The sequence below is a fragment of the Gloeophyllum trabeum genome, assembly GCF_000344685.1.
Source record: "Gloeophyllum trabeum ATCC 11539 unplaced genomic scaffold GLOTRscaffold_00006, whole genome shotgun sequence".
Lineage (NCBI taxonomy): Eukaryota > Fungi > Basidiomycota > Agaricomycetes > Gloeophyllales > Gloeophyllaceae > Gloeophyllum > Gloeophyllum trabeum.
In genome coordinates this window covers 302,787-316,837 of record NW_006920415.1, presented here as the reverse complement: position 1 = coordinate 316,837, position 14,051 = coordinate 302,787, and the positions used below count along the sequence as shown (strand labels likewise).

The window sequence follows — 14,051 nt, the reverse complement described above, 5'->3', positions numbered from 1 at the left end:
TACCGTAATTGAGAAATCGTAGCGCCGTATCGTTCCAGTCATAGGTATGGGTCCTACAAGTTACGTCCTGTCCCATTTGGCTAAAGCGTCGTGTAGAAATTACTAGTTCAGATACTAGAGATATTCGTCAAATGACGGGAAATGAAACATGACGTGAACTGACCATTCGAGATTCAAAATATGTAGGGAATGATCCTGTACCGTACTTTCTCCGCCCAGCGACTCCACGTTTCCCCAAACTGCTGCTTCAACGTCCTATCCTCGACGAGAGATCGGCTCACAATCATTACACCCATAAATGCGGCATTTGCGGCGGCGACTCCCACCACTATCCTGCCGTATCTGCTATTGAGAAGCCCTGAGGCCCACAATAGCGAGCCACGGCCAAAGACACAGAGTTGTATCCCTGGATACAATATAGCAGCGCCTGCATAGCTGGGATGGCGTACGACCGAATAAGGGCCTGTCGTGACTAGCTGATGGTCTTTCCTGATCGACAACTGGTGTGTGAAAAATTTTCCGAGCGCCCGATAGCATGAGCAACGAATGTAAGCGCCGACCGTGGTCATAATTGTGCCCAGCAGAAAGACTGGGGTGACTTGAAGCGCCGCGCCAGGCAACCCAGCTGGGAGCAAGGCGGAGAGGATGTGATCGGTTATAGGTCGGTAGGGGAAGTTATATGCCAGAATCGCAGACGACTCGCACACGGCTCCCATCCAGATGACAGCCTTTGAAGAAGATGTAGTATGTTAGAGAGGGCTCCAGTGATAGCTGAAGGAGGCGTACCCTCTGTACCCGTGGCCATACCTCAGTGACAAGTCCTGTTTCCCAAGACTCATAAACCCGGCGCTCCTCCTCAGAAGGTGCTGGATGCAGCGGTGTGGCAGCAACATTGAAGTTGTATGCCACAAACAGTGTCAACGGTACTCTCACCAGAGACATCTTGGGACGCGGTTGTTGACGCCCCGACGACCCATGTATATGAACCTTACGGGAGACTCTGACAATATCCTAGTTCGGATTGTGCTTGATAGTTATCTTGGACGCCAGGCACTACGGCAAGTCCACGATTAGCTGGTATCCAGATTCTCATCGGCCGAATACTTACAAGCCTTAGCGTACCTTCACCTCGACTCGGAGCATGGGACCGGATAGCTCCCGCGATGTCAAGCAGGTGAAGATGTAGTATCTCAGCAGGCATATCCGGAAGTACTTGCACTAAGTAATACCTGGCGACAGCAGGCCTCGACCTTTGTCTGGCGTATGGGCTTTCCACGATTGCACGACGAGTTTGCTGAATGTCGAAGACGTGGTATATTGGGTGTCGATATCGCAGGCGCGTTGTGCAAAAAGTGTGACCCTTCGAATTCGTACTAGCAATGCATATTCTTAGTGGTTTTGTCAGAGCTGAGATTGGCAGATCGGAACTGGCAAGTTGCAACGCCGCGGCGTTGACTTTTGTATAAGCTTCTGTAGACGCTGGCCTGTAACGCTTAGACCCCGTTCATCTTCAAATACATATCTCGTTTTCCCAATATATCTGATTGACTGGAGAAGAATAGGACGAGGGCAAGCATCATCTAGAAACACAATATGGATGCATGAGCCCCCGCATCCAAACTTCGTGGAAACCTTGGGAATATAACAGCACGGGGAGCCGAAGTGGCATGGGGAGGTAAAAGTCCAGGCGCATTTGGGCTCTCGGTCAGCGAGGGAAGAGAACTCGGAATGGGCGCCAGAAAATTGCTTTGGGAGCGAGGTACGCTGCGTACGCAAGCATCCTTCGGATTCCTTCCTGAGTACCTATCTAAATGAGTTGTGATAAGCAGATACGTGGGTTGCAGGGGTTCAAGCGGTGGGTGCGCAAACTTACGTCGAAGAGACCAGACTTCATCAAGGCGTGTCATACGAAAGCGCATAGCATCAGGAAAAGCCCGAAGCCCTTTTCGCCTATGGCGCCTGATGAGTCTGGCAAGCTCGGCTAAATTAACTACAAACGTCTGTAGTGGGTATTACCTCGAAATTTGTAGTGACGATAAGTAAAATTTCGTAGTTGGACTACAAACGTGGCGTATTGAAGGGTGCAGGAGCCAATCAGAGATCGTGAATCGAAATCAACGCGGCTCCCACGCTTACAAACGTCTAACGAGCCTGAAATAGCCTGAGGAAAATGTGTCCTCAGACAACAAGGGAGCACCGGTGGTGTAATGCATTCTTGTTGCGGAGATCGATCCGCTACGCATGCCCGGGGAGAAATACAAAGGTCTTAGCTATGGGACATCAACTTGAGGTATTGGTGTCATATACAGATTACAGCTGCAACGAACATTGTGGTCTGTCACTAAGCACATAACGTCTCTCATACATATGCGTAAATATACAGACCAGCCCGAAGACGAACGACGCACAGAATTAAGCTCAGAATACATACGGAATAATCCTGTAGCGCACTTTCTCGGCCCAACAATCCCACTGCTCACCGAATTGTTCCCTCATCACCTTGTCTTCCGAGAAGGATCTTCCTATGAGTAAGAAGCCCAGAGCAACTGTATGGAGTGCCGATGCTCCCATCAGAACACTCCCCACTTTAGTGTCTAAAATCCCCGACTCTCGCAGCAACGATCCGCGACCGAAGGCACAGAGGTTAATACCCGCGTATGCTATGCCGATTGCAAGATAGCTTGGGTGGCGGACGAAGGAATAGGGACCTTCCGTGACAAGCTTGTGTCCCTTCCGTACAGATAGCTCATAGGTGAACAACCGTCCGAGGGTTTTATAGCACCTATGGCGGAGGTAGGCACCGAGGGCGGTCAATAGGGTGCCTAGTAGGAAGGTCGGGGTTATTCGAAGCGACGCTGCGTAATGACCAGGCATAAGCAATGCTGAGAGTATGCGGTCGGTCAAGGGCGGGTGAGGGAAGTTATGCGCCAGGACGACGGCCGATTCGCATATCCCTCCAGCCCAGAAGACAGTCTGCGTAGGCCAGATATTGTCAGCATAGCTGATGACCATCATTCAAAGCATACCTTGAGGGCGAATGGCCATACTAAGAGTGCACGGCCCAGTTTGACTTCGGAGGAGGCGTACCCCCGGCGTTCTTCCTCAGATATTGGCGGGTTCGGAGGCGTACCGACGCATGACATGCTATAGGATGCGAGGAGGGCGAGAGGAGCTCTTACAAGAGACATCTTGGAAGGCCCAGGAGGAGCAGCAGAGGATGGGGTGACTTAACCGTCTTAAGGCTCAAGCCGAGAGAACTGACACGAGTTTATGTATCTCTCCCTGTGATGCACACAGAAGGAGCCTCAGTGACAGACGAAGCCACTGGCAATCAGGGTCTAGAGCACTACGCCATGAGGAACAAGTATGGAGAGCTACGCTAGCACTAGTGTTGCCTAAAGTTTGGATCCAAAGTCGGCATGATCACCCAGATGGCAGTCGTAGTACTAGTAGTACTGTGCGCAAAATTGGAAGCACCAGTGGCGCTTGCGCTCTAACAAGCTTGCGATTGTGATGCGTCACGGTCACGACTGTGCCAGATTACGCTTTGGCCCTTTGGCTGTCGCTAGCACCCTGAATAGTAAGGTACGTACCTCGCATTCTTTCGTACCTTCCCTACACAAAACAAGAACTGTAGCATGCCGGACAATGTCGTGCCATTCGAAAAAAGTCCGGCTGTGTTGCGAGCTCGACGGGATATCGAGCACCAGATCAAATCCGGATCGGACTTCTGGGGTGGCCTGCGACTCAAGACCCAGCTTAACACACTGGTTTCCGTTGCACGCCTGCCCGCGGAACTGTTGGCACTAATATTCAGAGCCTATATTGATCTGTACGTGCAGAAAACTACGTATCTGTACGACTTGCATTACCGGCGGGGGCGCCCGAAATCTGCGAAGTGCTACCAGTGGTTTGGGATCACGCATGTCTGCCGAGACTGGCGTGAGGTCGCGCTCGGGACTCCCTGGCTGTGGGTTGACATCACAATCACCCGCATAGAATGTGTGCAGCAGATGCTAGCCCGGTCCAAGAACGCGCCGTTGACCGTGCACGGTCATATCGATCGCTCAAGGGTGGAGGTACTCAAGCTGATTTGGCGGGAAGATCTACATCGTATCCGTGACCTCGATGTCGCTTTGTCGGATGAAATACTCGAGGAGCTTCCCATCGGGGATAGCAGAAATACGCCCATCTTCCGGTCTTTACGGTTAAGCACTGGCAAGCCTCAGTTGTGGGATGTGAATGATGATGCACTATCGTCACCTTTCATCTCAAGCCTCGCATCGGCATCCCTAGAAGAGGTGAATCTCTTGGGCTTCTCGCTGCAGTCCTTTCAAGTACTAGTACCCGTCTCAACTCTGATCACTCTAAGGTGGTGCACTGTCGAGAGGCCGGTGGAAGTAAGAGCTGTCCTCGCCCTTCTTCGGAATATGCCCCTGCTTCGCACACTGAAATTGCGTGGATTAACTGCTGCCTCACGAAGGGATATTACTTCCGGACCCGTGGACCTGCCACAGCTGCAGTGCCTGCATATCTGGAGCGCGGTTACGCCATGTGCAGAACTGTTGGCTCATCTTTCGTTGCCAGTAGGCCTCACGATGCACCTAGTCATCGAGAGATTCGATGGCTTGCACATGTGGGAATATTCCCGAATTATGGAGCCTGTTCTCGTTGCAATACACAATATCACATCTTCCGACCCCCTTCGTACCATATCAGTAACAAAATCTGAAATTCCACCACTCGGTTCCCCTCTATCAGGCTATGGGTATGCCTTCGATCTTAAAGCATGGACAACAGTCGTTGCACCTGAGTCCCACATCCCAAGCGCAGACCCTCGAATTCGTCTCACTCTCCAAAATGAACGATATCCTCAAAGAGAACTGGTAAAGGCCATTGTACCAGCTTTACCTCTGGACGAGGTGAATTATCTCCGGGTCGAAGAAGGGCTGGGTTATTTCCAGGCCTGGAAGGAGACTTTCAGGCAGCTGCGAAACATCAAGACCCTCCATGTATATGAAGTGGCAGCAGAATCTCTACCGGACTCCTTGTGCTTCAATGATAGTTTTGCTAACAAGCAGGCAATAAGGGACAGTCATACTGGCGTGGCGGACAATAGCGGCAGCGGCGATGCAGAGCCCGGGGGACAACTTTTCCCTTGCCTTGAGTATCTCAGACTCGAGCGGGTCATGTTCTTCGATGATTTCAAAGCGCCTACCCACCAAGACTTCATGCAAAAGCTGTTCATAGCTCTGAAGTCTAGGAGTGCGATGTTCCTACACCTGGATGTATGCGGAGGAATCAACTTCACGGGACGTGAAGCAGACCTGCTGAAGACGGTTGTACATGAGCTCACATGGGATGAAGTAGTGGAGATCGAACAACCTGACTCGGAGACCACTGCTAGCGACGGTGAAGAATATGAGGAAGAAAATGACAAATCAAGCTTTCACAGGGATTCCCAGACTGACGATGTGCACCATGCAAACCCCGACGATATGCCCTTTCGTGTCTACTAACATGATGACAACTTCGCCGTGCCGATGAGGTGAGTATTCCCATATTCACGATGACCTGTTACCCTACTTTACTGACAGGTGGTGAGATACGAGCAAGAACACTGCAGAAGAGGTCGAGCGGGACAGGAGCTGATAGCAGGGTATATATCGGGAATGATGAGATGGGGAGGCAAAATCAACTGTCGTCTGAACTTGGACTGCGACGATTCTTGGGGAGCGGGGATGACCATTTACCGAAACAGATGCATACTTTCCTTGACGCAGCGTCTCAGCGACTGTCGTCATTGCTCTCAAGCCGGCAAAAGCAGAATCATTAAATGTCTACCTATACAATAAATATACAATACGCGGAGGGCTCAAGAGAAACTCGGAAGCTTATCCCTGTTGTAGTTTGAGTTGCGTTTCCCGCATTTCTTGTTCCCAAGATTTTCGGAAATGTGCATCTTCTTTGAATCGCCGTTGGCAGTCGTCGCATCGAATGTAATACGCGGTCGATTTCTCTCCGTATCCAAGCAGAGTGCTACAGAACAATTAGTACACTGGATTGACGGATTGACCAGGGCACCTACAATTCAGGCAGGGTGGGACCAACAGCATCCATCTCGCCACTCGGTAAACAATCTTCACAAAAAGCCTGCGGACACGTCTGGCACCTGATATACACTCAGTCTATGAAATTAGTCGAACCATGGGTTGTATGACATACCGGAAGAGCATACCGCCAGCCTCTGCGGTACCTCGCCGGCACGATGCACACGAGTGCTGGGGACAGCGTATGAAGTTAGTCCGGCGTAACTGTGCTGGCGAGAGTCCGTGACATTCAGGATGAAACACTGTCAGTGTCTTAAGAGTCAAGGAAACAATATGAAGTTGGCACTGATGAGAGCGAACCTCGAGGACATGACTGGCATAAAATCAATTCGCCTCCGTCTCGGCAGTAGACACACCAATCTTCCCATTCGTGTTTTCGGGTCTTCTTGGCAGCCGTCTCGCTGGTACTTGATGTAGGCGACTGATGGAAAGCAAACTACATGATGAGGTAGACGACTTGAAGAAAGCTTGCGACTGACCGCTTCGGAAGAGACTTGCGGCGCAATGAATTGCATACTGTCTATCGTCACAATGTTGTCCACGCGAGCGCGCTTCTGTAAGTTGTTCCACTCCTGCGCGATCTCTTTGTTGTTAGCAGGCTTCGTGCGTGGGACATACTGGCCTTCGAACAGTCTACTTTGTACTTGTGCCACGCCGCCCAGCAGAGCCTTCTCTTCTTCCTCGGCTGCGGCAAGGAGCTTGTCGTCCTTGGCCTCCGTGGCCTCTGGTGCTAGTTCGTGTTTCACTTTCGCCTCCTTGCGATCCTCACAGGAGCGAGAGGCATCAAGTATCTTGGAAACTGGGGCGTCCAGGAAAGTTTGCAGATCCATGTCATTTGAGTTTTGGGTAAGCGCGCTGCTTCCTTTCCGGAGAATATCCATCAGCTCTTTCGACTTCAGAGCAGAGCTCTCATCCGCCGACGGGTTGTCCGAGCCCATGACTTTGACAGATAAGAATAGCTTCCGTCTGATGCGATCCAGCATCTGGTCCTCGACGCTTCCTCGGCAGATGAGACGATAAACCTTTAAGGGTTTGGTCGATTTTGGCCTCACGCCGTGTAAGCGCACGTACTTTTACTGTCTTTGTCTGCCCAATGCGATGGGCTCTGGCAATCGCCTGCAGATCATTCTATGATGGGCGGTCAGTCTGCGATGCGGAATGCCAAGAATACTTCGACTTGCCTGGGGATTCCAGTCCGAGTCACACATGATGACAGTGGACGCCTTCGTTAAATTGATGCCTAAAACGCAATTAATTATGCCGTATCAATAGAAGCTGTAGCAGTCGTACCTAGGCCGCCAGCCTTCGTGGATATTAGGAAGACTTGATAAGCTATGGATGCACGCATGATTGAAAAGACATTCCAACAGTCATAGAAGAAACTTTACGTGATTTTTCCTGTTGGAACTGAGGCACGGACAAAGGTCAGTCACAATAAAGATTGGAGGCCTACGTAACCTTACCAGTTTAATGTCGAGCGCTCGCCTCGGCCTCGATGTGCTGCCATCTAATCGAGCGTACGGGATGGATCGCAATTCCATGAAGTCTTCGAGAAGATCTAGCATCCTGCGAGGATGTTAAAAGATACCCAATGAACGACCACAAGTCATTTCCAACTGACCCTGTCCATTGCTAAGGAAAACAGGTTAGCTGTTGCTTCCGAAGTTATCACAAGCTGACGTACCGAGAATATTAAGACCCTTTCACCCTTCGGGAGGATATCGGCTAGTAATTTGTCTATGACAATCATCTTTGAAGAAGCGGCGACAAGGTGCTCCCCGATAACGAAGGGGTCCGGTTCGGCGTCGGGCAAGAGGTAAGGGCTGGACATTGTAAATGAAGGACATAAGCAAGCCTTTCAAGTGTTTAATCACCCTGACTTACTGGTCGCAAACTTGCCGCAGTTGCATGAGGAGGTTCATAAGCCTCTTCCATTCTGTCAAAAGTATCGGCCATTAGAGCAGATGCATTGGATTAAGGGTACCCTACGATTTTGGTTGCCCGTAGAGCTGCTCCGGACTTGTTCTTGCAGATGCGCTAGCACCTCCTGACGTCCCTGATCAAGAGGCCCCTCTGCATGACCTGCGACGTTCCCGGCAATGTCACTCTCAAAAATCTGCTGGAGGTCAACGGCGTCCATCCGTGTCAGCAGTCTATACGTCCAGAACCTCTGCGCCTCCGTCAACGGGAGGAACACGGTGAGCTCTTCTCTCGGAGGGACGCTTATCTCTACGCTCGCTTTGGTCCTACGGATCATTATGGTCGATAGTAGATTCTGCGCAGCAGTGAGGAAAGGGAGGTTGTAAAGGCCCCTGGTTAGATCAAAGGAATCTTTGAAGAGACGCTCCGATGCCGCTGTAAAAAGATTCGGGTATAGCCAATGCAGCAGGGACCACAACTCGAGGAGATTATTGTGGATGGGCGTGCCCGTCAGAACTGAAGGCGGGTGGTCAGATTGCGATAATTGGCAGTACGAGACACACGCACTTAGCCGATACAGTGCGCCGAGACCCTGTAACTTGCTAGCAACGTCAGTTCCAGCATTCTTGATCTTGTGGCCCTCGTCGAGAACGCAATATGTCCACCGTCGGCTCTTGAACCAGCCATCTTCGGCCACATACGAGTCATACGTCGTGACGCAGATATCGAACGTGATGTCACCGGCTCGGACTGCATTCTTGATGCGTGTTCTCTCAGACTGAGGCCCATGGAACCGGAGTACCTTGAAGGACGGCACCCAACGGGCGCATTCCTTATGGTATATCAGGGATTGCGCCTGATACTTCCACATGATGGCAGCTTACCGATTCCCAAGACGAAAGGACTGATAGTGGACAGACGATGACGTGAGGGTCAATTGTGCCTATGAAACACAGTGAGGGGTGTCACCAGAACGAAGGCATACGGATCTACTGACCAACTGAATTTTCTTTGACGTAGGCGAGAAGAGACAGTGTCTGGAGGAGGACGAGTCAGACATTGTTCGATGACGCAGTCTAGACATCTACCTGTAGCGTCTTTCCCAAACCCATCCTATTGAAACTTGTAAGAACCTGGGCCATAACCCTAGCGTACAAGCTTTCGACTCACTCATCACCAAGTATGCAGTTCATACCGTTACGATACATCCAGACTAGGAATGACAAGCCTTGCAGCTTCACGGGACTTAAACATGCACATGAAACGAGCGTCCGATAAACGTACCTGATAATCCTTTAGATTCCCTCCGGTTACCAGTTTCGGCTGCTCGTCCAGCTGATGCAGCGGGACATAGGCGCCCTTGTCACTGGACTCTTTCATCTCCTGTTCTATATGGTCCAAAAGGTTGCTGGATTGTGGAAGGAGGGTCTCGAATAGGCGTCGGTGACGAGCTGTCCAGCGCCTCCGAGCAGCCTCCACGGCAGCTTTCTTCGCATTGACAATAATGGTAACCTGACTCGCCGTTAACGCGGAAAACGAGAGTGAACTCAGCCAAACACGTACAGCTTTCTTCTCCTCTCCTTTCCATCTCTTTGTACTGGCACCGATATCATGGTTTTCGATTGTAGAGTCCGAACCAGTGCGTTTCAGACCCGGCTTTGGCCTGGCAGCAATTGCGGTGTTCGCGGACTGACGCGGCTTGAGCGTCCGACGCTTCAAAGGCATTGGAGAGGGGCTTTTCGCGTCCATAATGTCGAGCTCGTCGTCTGAGACGGTCAGGTCGATTGGATCGGAGGCCGTTAGCATATCACAGTCGCTGTTGACGAGGCAAGCGGGGACCTACAGCCACAATTGAGGGTAGTTTAGGGCAGGCTCTTACGCGTCTCGGACGCGTCGCGTTAATTTCCGACGCGTTGACCGCGTCTAGTTAACGCTCAACGTTCAACCGGGACGCGCGACACCGTTCGCATAATCGCATGCCTTTAACAACTTGCGAATCATTCATCATAAATACTTTAAGTGCTTCGTTGCTTTAACCGCTCTCTAATGTTTCAGTATCAAGCCGTAGCAGGCACCGTTAGTACACAGCGGGCAAGGACCGGTGTCCCGCCACCGGTCATTCATCTTTCACGGCAAGGGTGCGAGAACACTTTCCTAGGATGCTCCATAGCAGAACATGACACAGACATAAAGAATGAAAGGACAATGTTAATTAAATGTCCCCTGATTTTTGGGGACTATAGTAAATGTCCCGCAGACCTTTCTTTGTTCACTCAAAGGACTAGTGATGCCGCAGTCCGGTTCCCGAACCTGGGAGTGTTAGCAGCAGGCAGAACAGGGAAGCATAAGATGGGTGGCCATAAGCACACCAGGCCCAGACACATACACAAACTGAAGGCAAGGTCAATTGCACGGACTGAGGAACAAAGGAAATACAGTGGCTCAGTACATAGTCAAGCTATTTGTACCTATTTGTCCCAGTGGCTCTGCATCCAATACAACCAAAACCTAACAGGGAGAACCGGTTCAAACCTTGGACCGGACCCAGGTTCTGGTCCGCGGTTCGGCTTTGGGGTGGACCGAACCTGAAATGAGGTCCAGGTGGAGCCACAATGCCCGAACCGTACCTAAATATGGTAATTTTGAAGGGTTTGAACCCGAACCTGACTGGACCCAATGCCATTTCGGGTTCTTTGAGGTTCACGGTCTGGACATTTACCCGAACTGGACCTTGGGTCCGGTCCCAGGTCCGGAAATTTGGGCCAATAACCGGACCGAGCTGGACCGCGGCATCACTACAAAGGACATTCTTCATGTCCAGGTTATGGTCCAGCAAGGACCATTCTAGGAAAGTGTTCTCCCATCAGGGAGATGTTCCTGGCATGCCTGCTGGCAGGACATCGGTCTCTGCCCGCAGTGTTATCTGGGCCAGTTCCCTCCTTGCATTCGAGATTCATCCGCAGAAAACTCTGACTAACATTACTCATGGTAGGTCCGACCTCTTCAAAATGTTGGAGATGTGGCTTATCTGAACCCGTCAAACCTCATATATAACATATGCCAGTCATGGTGTCAGACATCGCCATGGTGCACACGCATAGAAGTTGTACTCCCCGGACGTGGAGTATATTCCAGAATATCAATCCCACTGCACATCAAAAAATATTATGTGACTTGTCAGTGAGAACATATCATTTCCAAGAGATCAGTGATTACCTTTATCATACTGAACACAAGTACACCAGGTGCCTTTTCTGGTGGTGCTGGCAAAGCATCTTCCCCGACTTTGCCAACACCTATCCAATACGGCCTTATTTGCTTTGGGGGAGGGGGGGATAAGGCCACCAGCAAGAAAAAGTGGTACAACAAGGAACTTGTCTTACCTTCCAGCCAAGGTGCTCATACCGGTCTCTCTATTTTGGCTATGAACGATCTCTGCGAAGACGTAGTTGTCGTCTGTAGCAAGACAACAAAGGCTCACTCAGCACGTCTTCCGGGACAATGCAAAGATGGTAGATTACCTGTAGCAAGACAACAAAGGCTACAGGATACATGTAAGCAAACGGTAAACAAACGACAGGGTATGGCGCGCATCTCACCTCACTCAGCACGTCTTCCGGGACAATGCAAAGATGAGGTTGGCGTACGAGACGCGCGCGGTACTTGTATGCTATGATACGTCTAGGAACAAAGATAACAATACCGTTGATATGAGTTTATCATAAGTCTAATAAGTGGAAATATCAAATAACGAGCGTTGCTGAGGTGAATCGTATGGAACTGTCAACAAGATACGATAGTCCAGAAAAGGCAAATGTCAGTTGCGAGGAATCCGGGCGCGTTTGTCTCTCCAACACTCTATTTTGGTGTCGACACATCCACAGCCAATATCTCCGAATTGGCCACATGGTGAAAGGTCTCACAGCAGAGCATGGAAGGTAGCCTGTGACTATTAGCATATTGCTTTCTGCAGCGGAGTTCTGATGTAGTCACCTTTATTCTGCTCACCCGGATCTGTGCAAGACATCTGGAGGTACAAACACCTTACATAAGACAGCTTTAAACCCATCTCTTTGTAAGCGCACTCCAATGTCTTCTCAGATAGGAGGGCTGCTCAATTCTTAACAGGGCTGCTCAATTCTTAACAGGGCTGCTCAATTCTTAACAGGGCTGCTCAATTCTTAACAGGGCTGCTCAATTCTTAACAGGGCTGCTCAATTCTCAACTAGCACCCGTTGTTCAAGCCATTGTTCACTCAATCGCACCCAAAAGAGTGAGGAAGAAGTAATGGCAGATGATTCGAGACCCTGCTCATTTGATTTTTCTCTGCCAGCTGGCCATCGGTGCGGCTCAGCGATCTCTTCTTTCTCATCATTTTTAGCACGACAGATTGAACGAATGAACGAACAACAGGAGGCAGTTACAATTCTGAAAAATCAAATGAGCAGGGTCTCAAATCATCTGCCATTACTTCTTCCTCACTCTTTTGGGTGTGATTGAACAAACAATGGCTTGAACAACAGGTGCTAGTTGAGAATTGAGCAGCCCTATAGACGAGTATCTGAACTTGAACCCGAGCTGCTGAACAAGCCTCGATCACCGCCACACCGCCAAAGGAGAACAGTGGCACCTACCATCAGTCTGGTCCAGCCCCAGACCTTCACCGGTGAGAATACTTTGCCACATAGAGCACCATACAGGTCAGCAAGTGACAATCGTTTACCTGGTCTCAGCCAATTGTTGATAGCGACGATTCTGTCGCCGCTAGGTCCCGGAGCAGTTATGACCGTTATCCTGGCCTCGGATACGAAGGACCACTTCATCAAGAACCTGAGAAAAATCTCGAAGTTTCTGCATTCCTGGGTTTCTACCTCATTCGAGAGAGGCTATCAGTCTAAATGCAACCGGCACACGGACATTTGGGTCGTACTTCTGCTAGGTTTCCGGAGTAGTTGAACTCTGGGTCATGAGTTGCAGTGTCACCAACTCGGTACGAAGGATAACCGGGACCGGATGCTTACCTGATATGTTATTTCCTTTTCTATATGTCTTACCCGCTATGGTACTCTGCAACTATACAGCTATGTAAGGTTTGCTTCCGTGTGTGGCTTACTACAAAAACCCGTAGACAGCTGTCGTGTACCTCAGTGATTTCCCTACGGAATCCTGAGGTGAGATCTGTTCTCTGTGTATATTTTCGTGCCATTGCTGATCATGTACCCGTAGCTAATCTGCTACTTTAGGTACATACAAATAGAGTGATTTCCCTACGGAATTCTGCTACTTTAGCTTTATTTAATTAATATGCAGGATAACCAAAGCCTCTAGGTCTTCCGGTAGCGACACAAGTTGAAGGTACTAGCCAATTCCAAGATGTGGGCCCATGAGACGAACACCAACATAGCCGGCTACCCGTGCATCTCCGCGATTCTCTACACTCTTCCTCCCGAGATATTTTGTTCAAAGGAGGCCTATAAATTTACCGCTTGTTTGAACCAGGTTTTCCTTCAAAACAAGAGCTGGTGGGCTAGTATTCCTTCCTGCACGAGTTGCATGCATCGATTCAATTGGCATGTTGCGCATATACTAACAGCATCAGTGTGAGTCCCACCGTTATTATTTCTCGACAAAGGGAACATGACGTGCATACTATCATTGGGGGGGTTCTGTAAAAACTTGACAATATGACCGGCCAAGGGCTACCTTCTTCATCATTCCCTGTAATTTCACTCATCATAGTATACCTTCCTTAGTACCATCTGCAAAAAGAATGATCTCGATTCACTATGTACAGAGTAATACAGAGAGATGCCGCAACCAGACGGCACTTGCGGGGAGTAATGTAAAAATGTCACGCGCGGGTAACACTATCCGATCCGCGCGCGTCTGTCACGCATCTGTCACGCCCTTGGGCCCTTGGAGTTCTGTAAAATCTACCATACGAGCACTTCACAAGCCTGCAGCTATTATCGGGTGGGCGCAGGAGGTTTACACATACAAGAAACACCTCCTCTAGGCAAG

At 50.1% G+C, this 14,051-nt stretch overlaps 4 protein-coding genes across 4 annotated transcripts; 1 reads left to right on the top strand and 3 right to left on the bottom strand.

The window, feature by feature from the left end:
* Window positions 1–75: 75 nt before the first annotated feature.
* On the bottom strand, window positions 76–942 carry GLOTRDRAFT_115917 (uncharacterized protein; the record flags this gene model as incomplete). The annotated part of the gene is made up of 2 exons (XM_007867462.1): window positions 76–728; window positions 787–942. 2 exons carry the CDS (start codon window positions 940–942, stop codon window positions 174–176), a joined length of 711 nt encoding a protein of 236 aa, XP_007865653.1. The 3' UTR covers window positions 76–173.
* A 1,476-nt stretch (window positions 943–2,418) lies between these two features.
* Window positions 2,419–3,188, bottom strand: GLOTRDRAFT_105609 (uncharacterized protein; the record flags this gene model as incomplete). Its single annotated transcript, XM_007867461.1, has 2 exons — window positions 2,419–2,973; window positions 3,027–3,188. 2 exons carry the CDS (start codon window positions 3,186–3,188, stop codon window positions 2,419–2,421), a joined length of 717 nt encoding a protein of 238 aa, XP_007865652.1.
* Window positions 3,189–3,638: 450 nt separating this feature from the next.
* GLOTRDRAFT_128800 (uncharacterized protein) lies at window positions 3,639–5,519 on the top strand (the record flags this gene model as incomplete). The annotated part of the gene is made up of 1 exon (XM_007867460.1): window positions 3,639–5,519. The coding sequence occupies one exon, from the start codon at window positions 3,639–3,641 to the stop codon at window positions 5,517–5,519; it is 1,881 nt and encodes a 626-aa protein (XP_007865651.1).
* Window positions 5,520–5,957: 438 nt separating this feature from the next.
* On the bottom strand, window positions 5,958–9,755 carry GLOTRDRAFT_121142 (uncharacterized protein; the record flags this gene model as incomplete). The annotated part of the gene is made up of 22 exons (XM_007867459.1): window positions 5,958–6,039; window positions 6,089–6,172; window positions 6,226–6,352; window positions 6,411–6,423; window positions 6,467–6,531; window positions 6,590–7,110; window positions 7,182–7,226; window positions 7,282–7,350; window positions 7,401–7,442; window positions 7,499–7,517; window positions 7,574–7,676; window positions 7,732–7,742; window positions 7,795–7,933; window positions 7,995–8,046; window positions 8,100–8,546; window positions 8,598–8,892; window positions 8,915–8,973; window positions 9,028–9,067; window positions 9,119–9,143; window positions 9,201–9,265; window positions 9,315–9,542; window positions 9,594–9,755. Coding segments are annotated over 22 exons (2,691 nt in total), but the record flags the coding sequence as incomplete, so codon positions are not given.
* Between the last annotated feature and the right edge of the window lie 4,296 nt (window positions 9,756–14,051).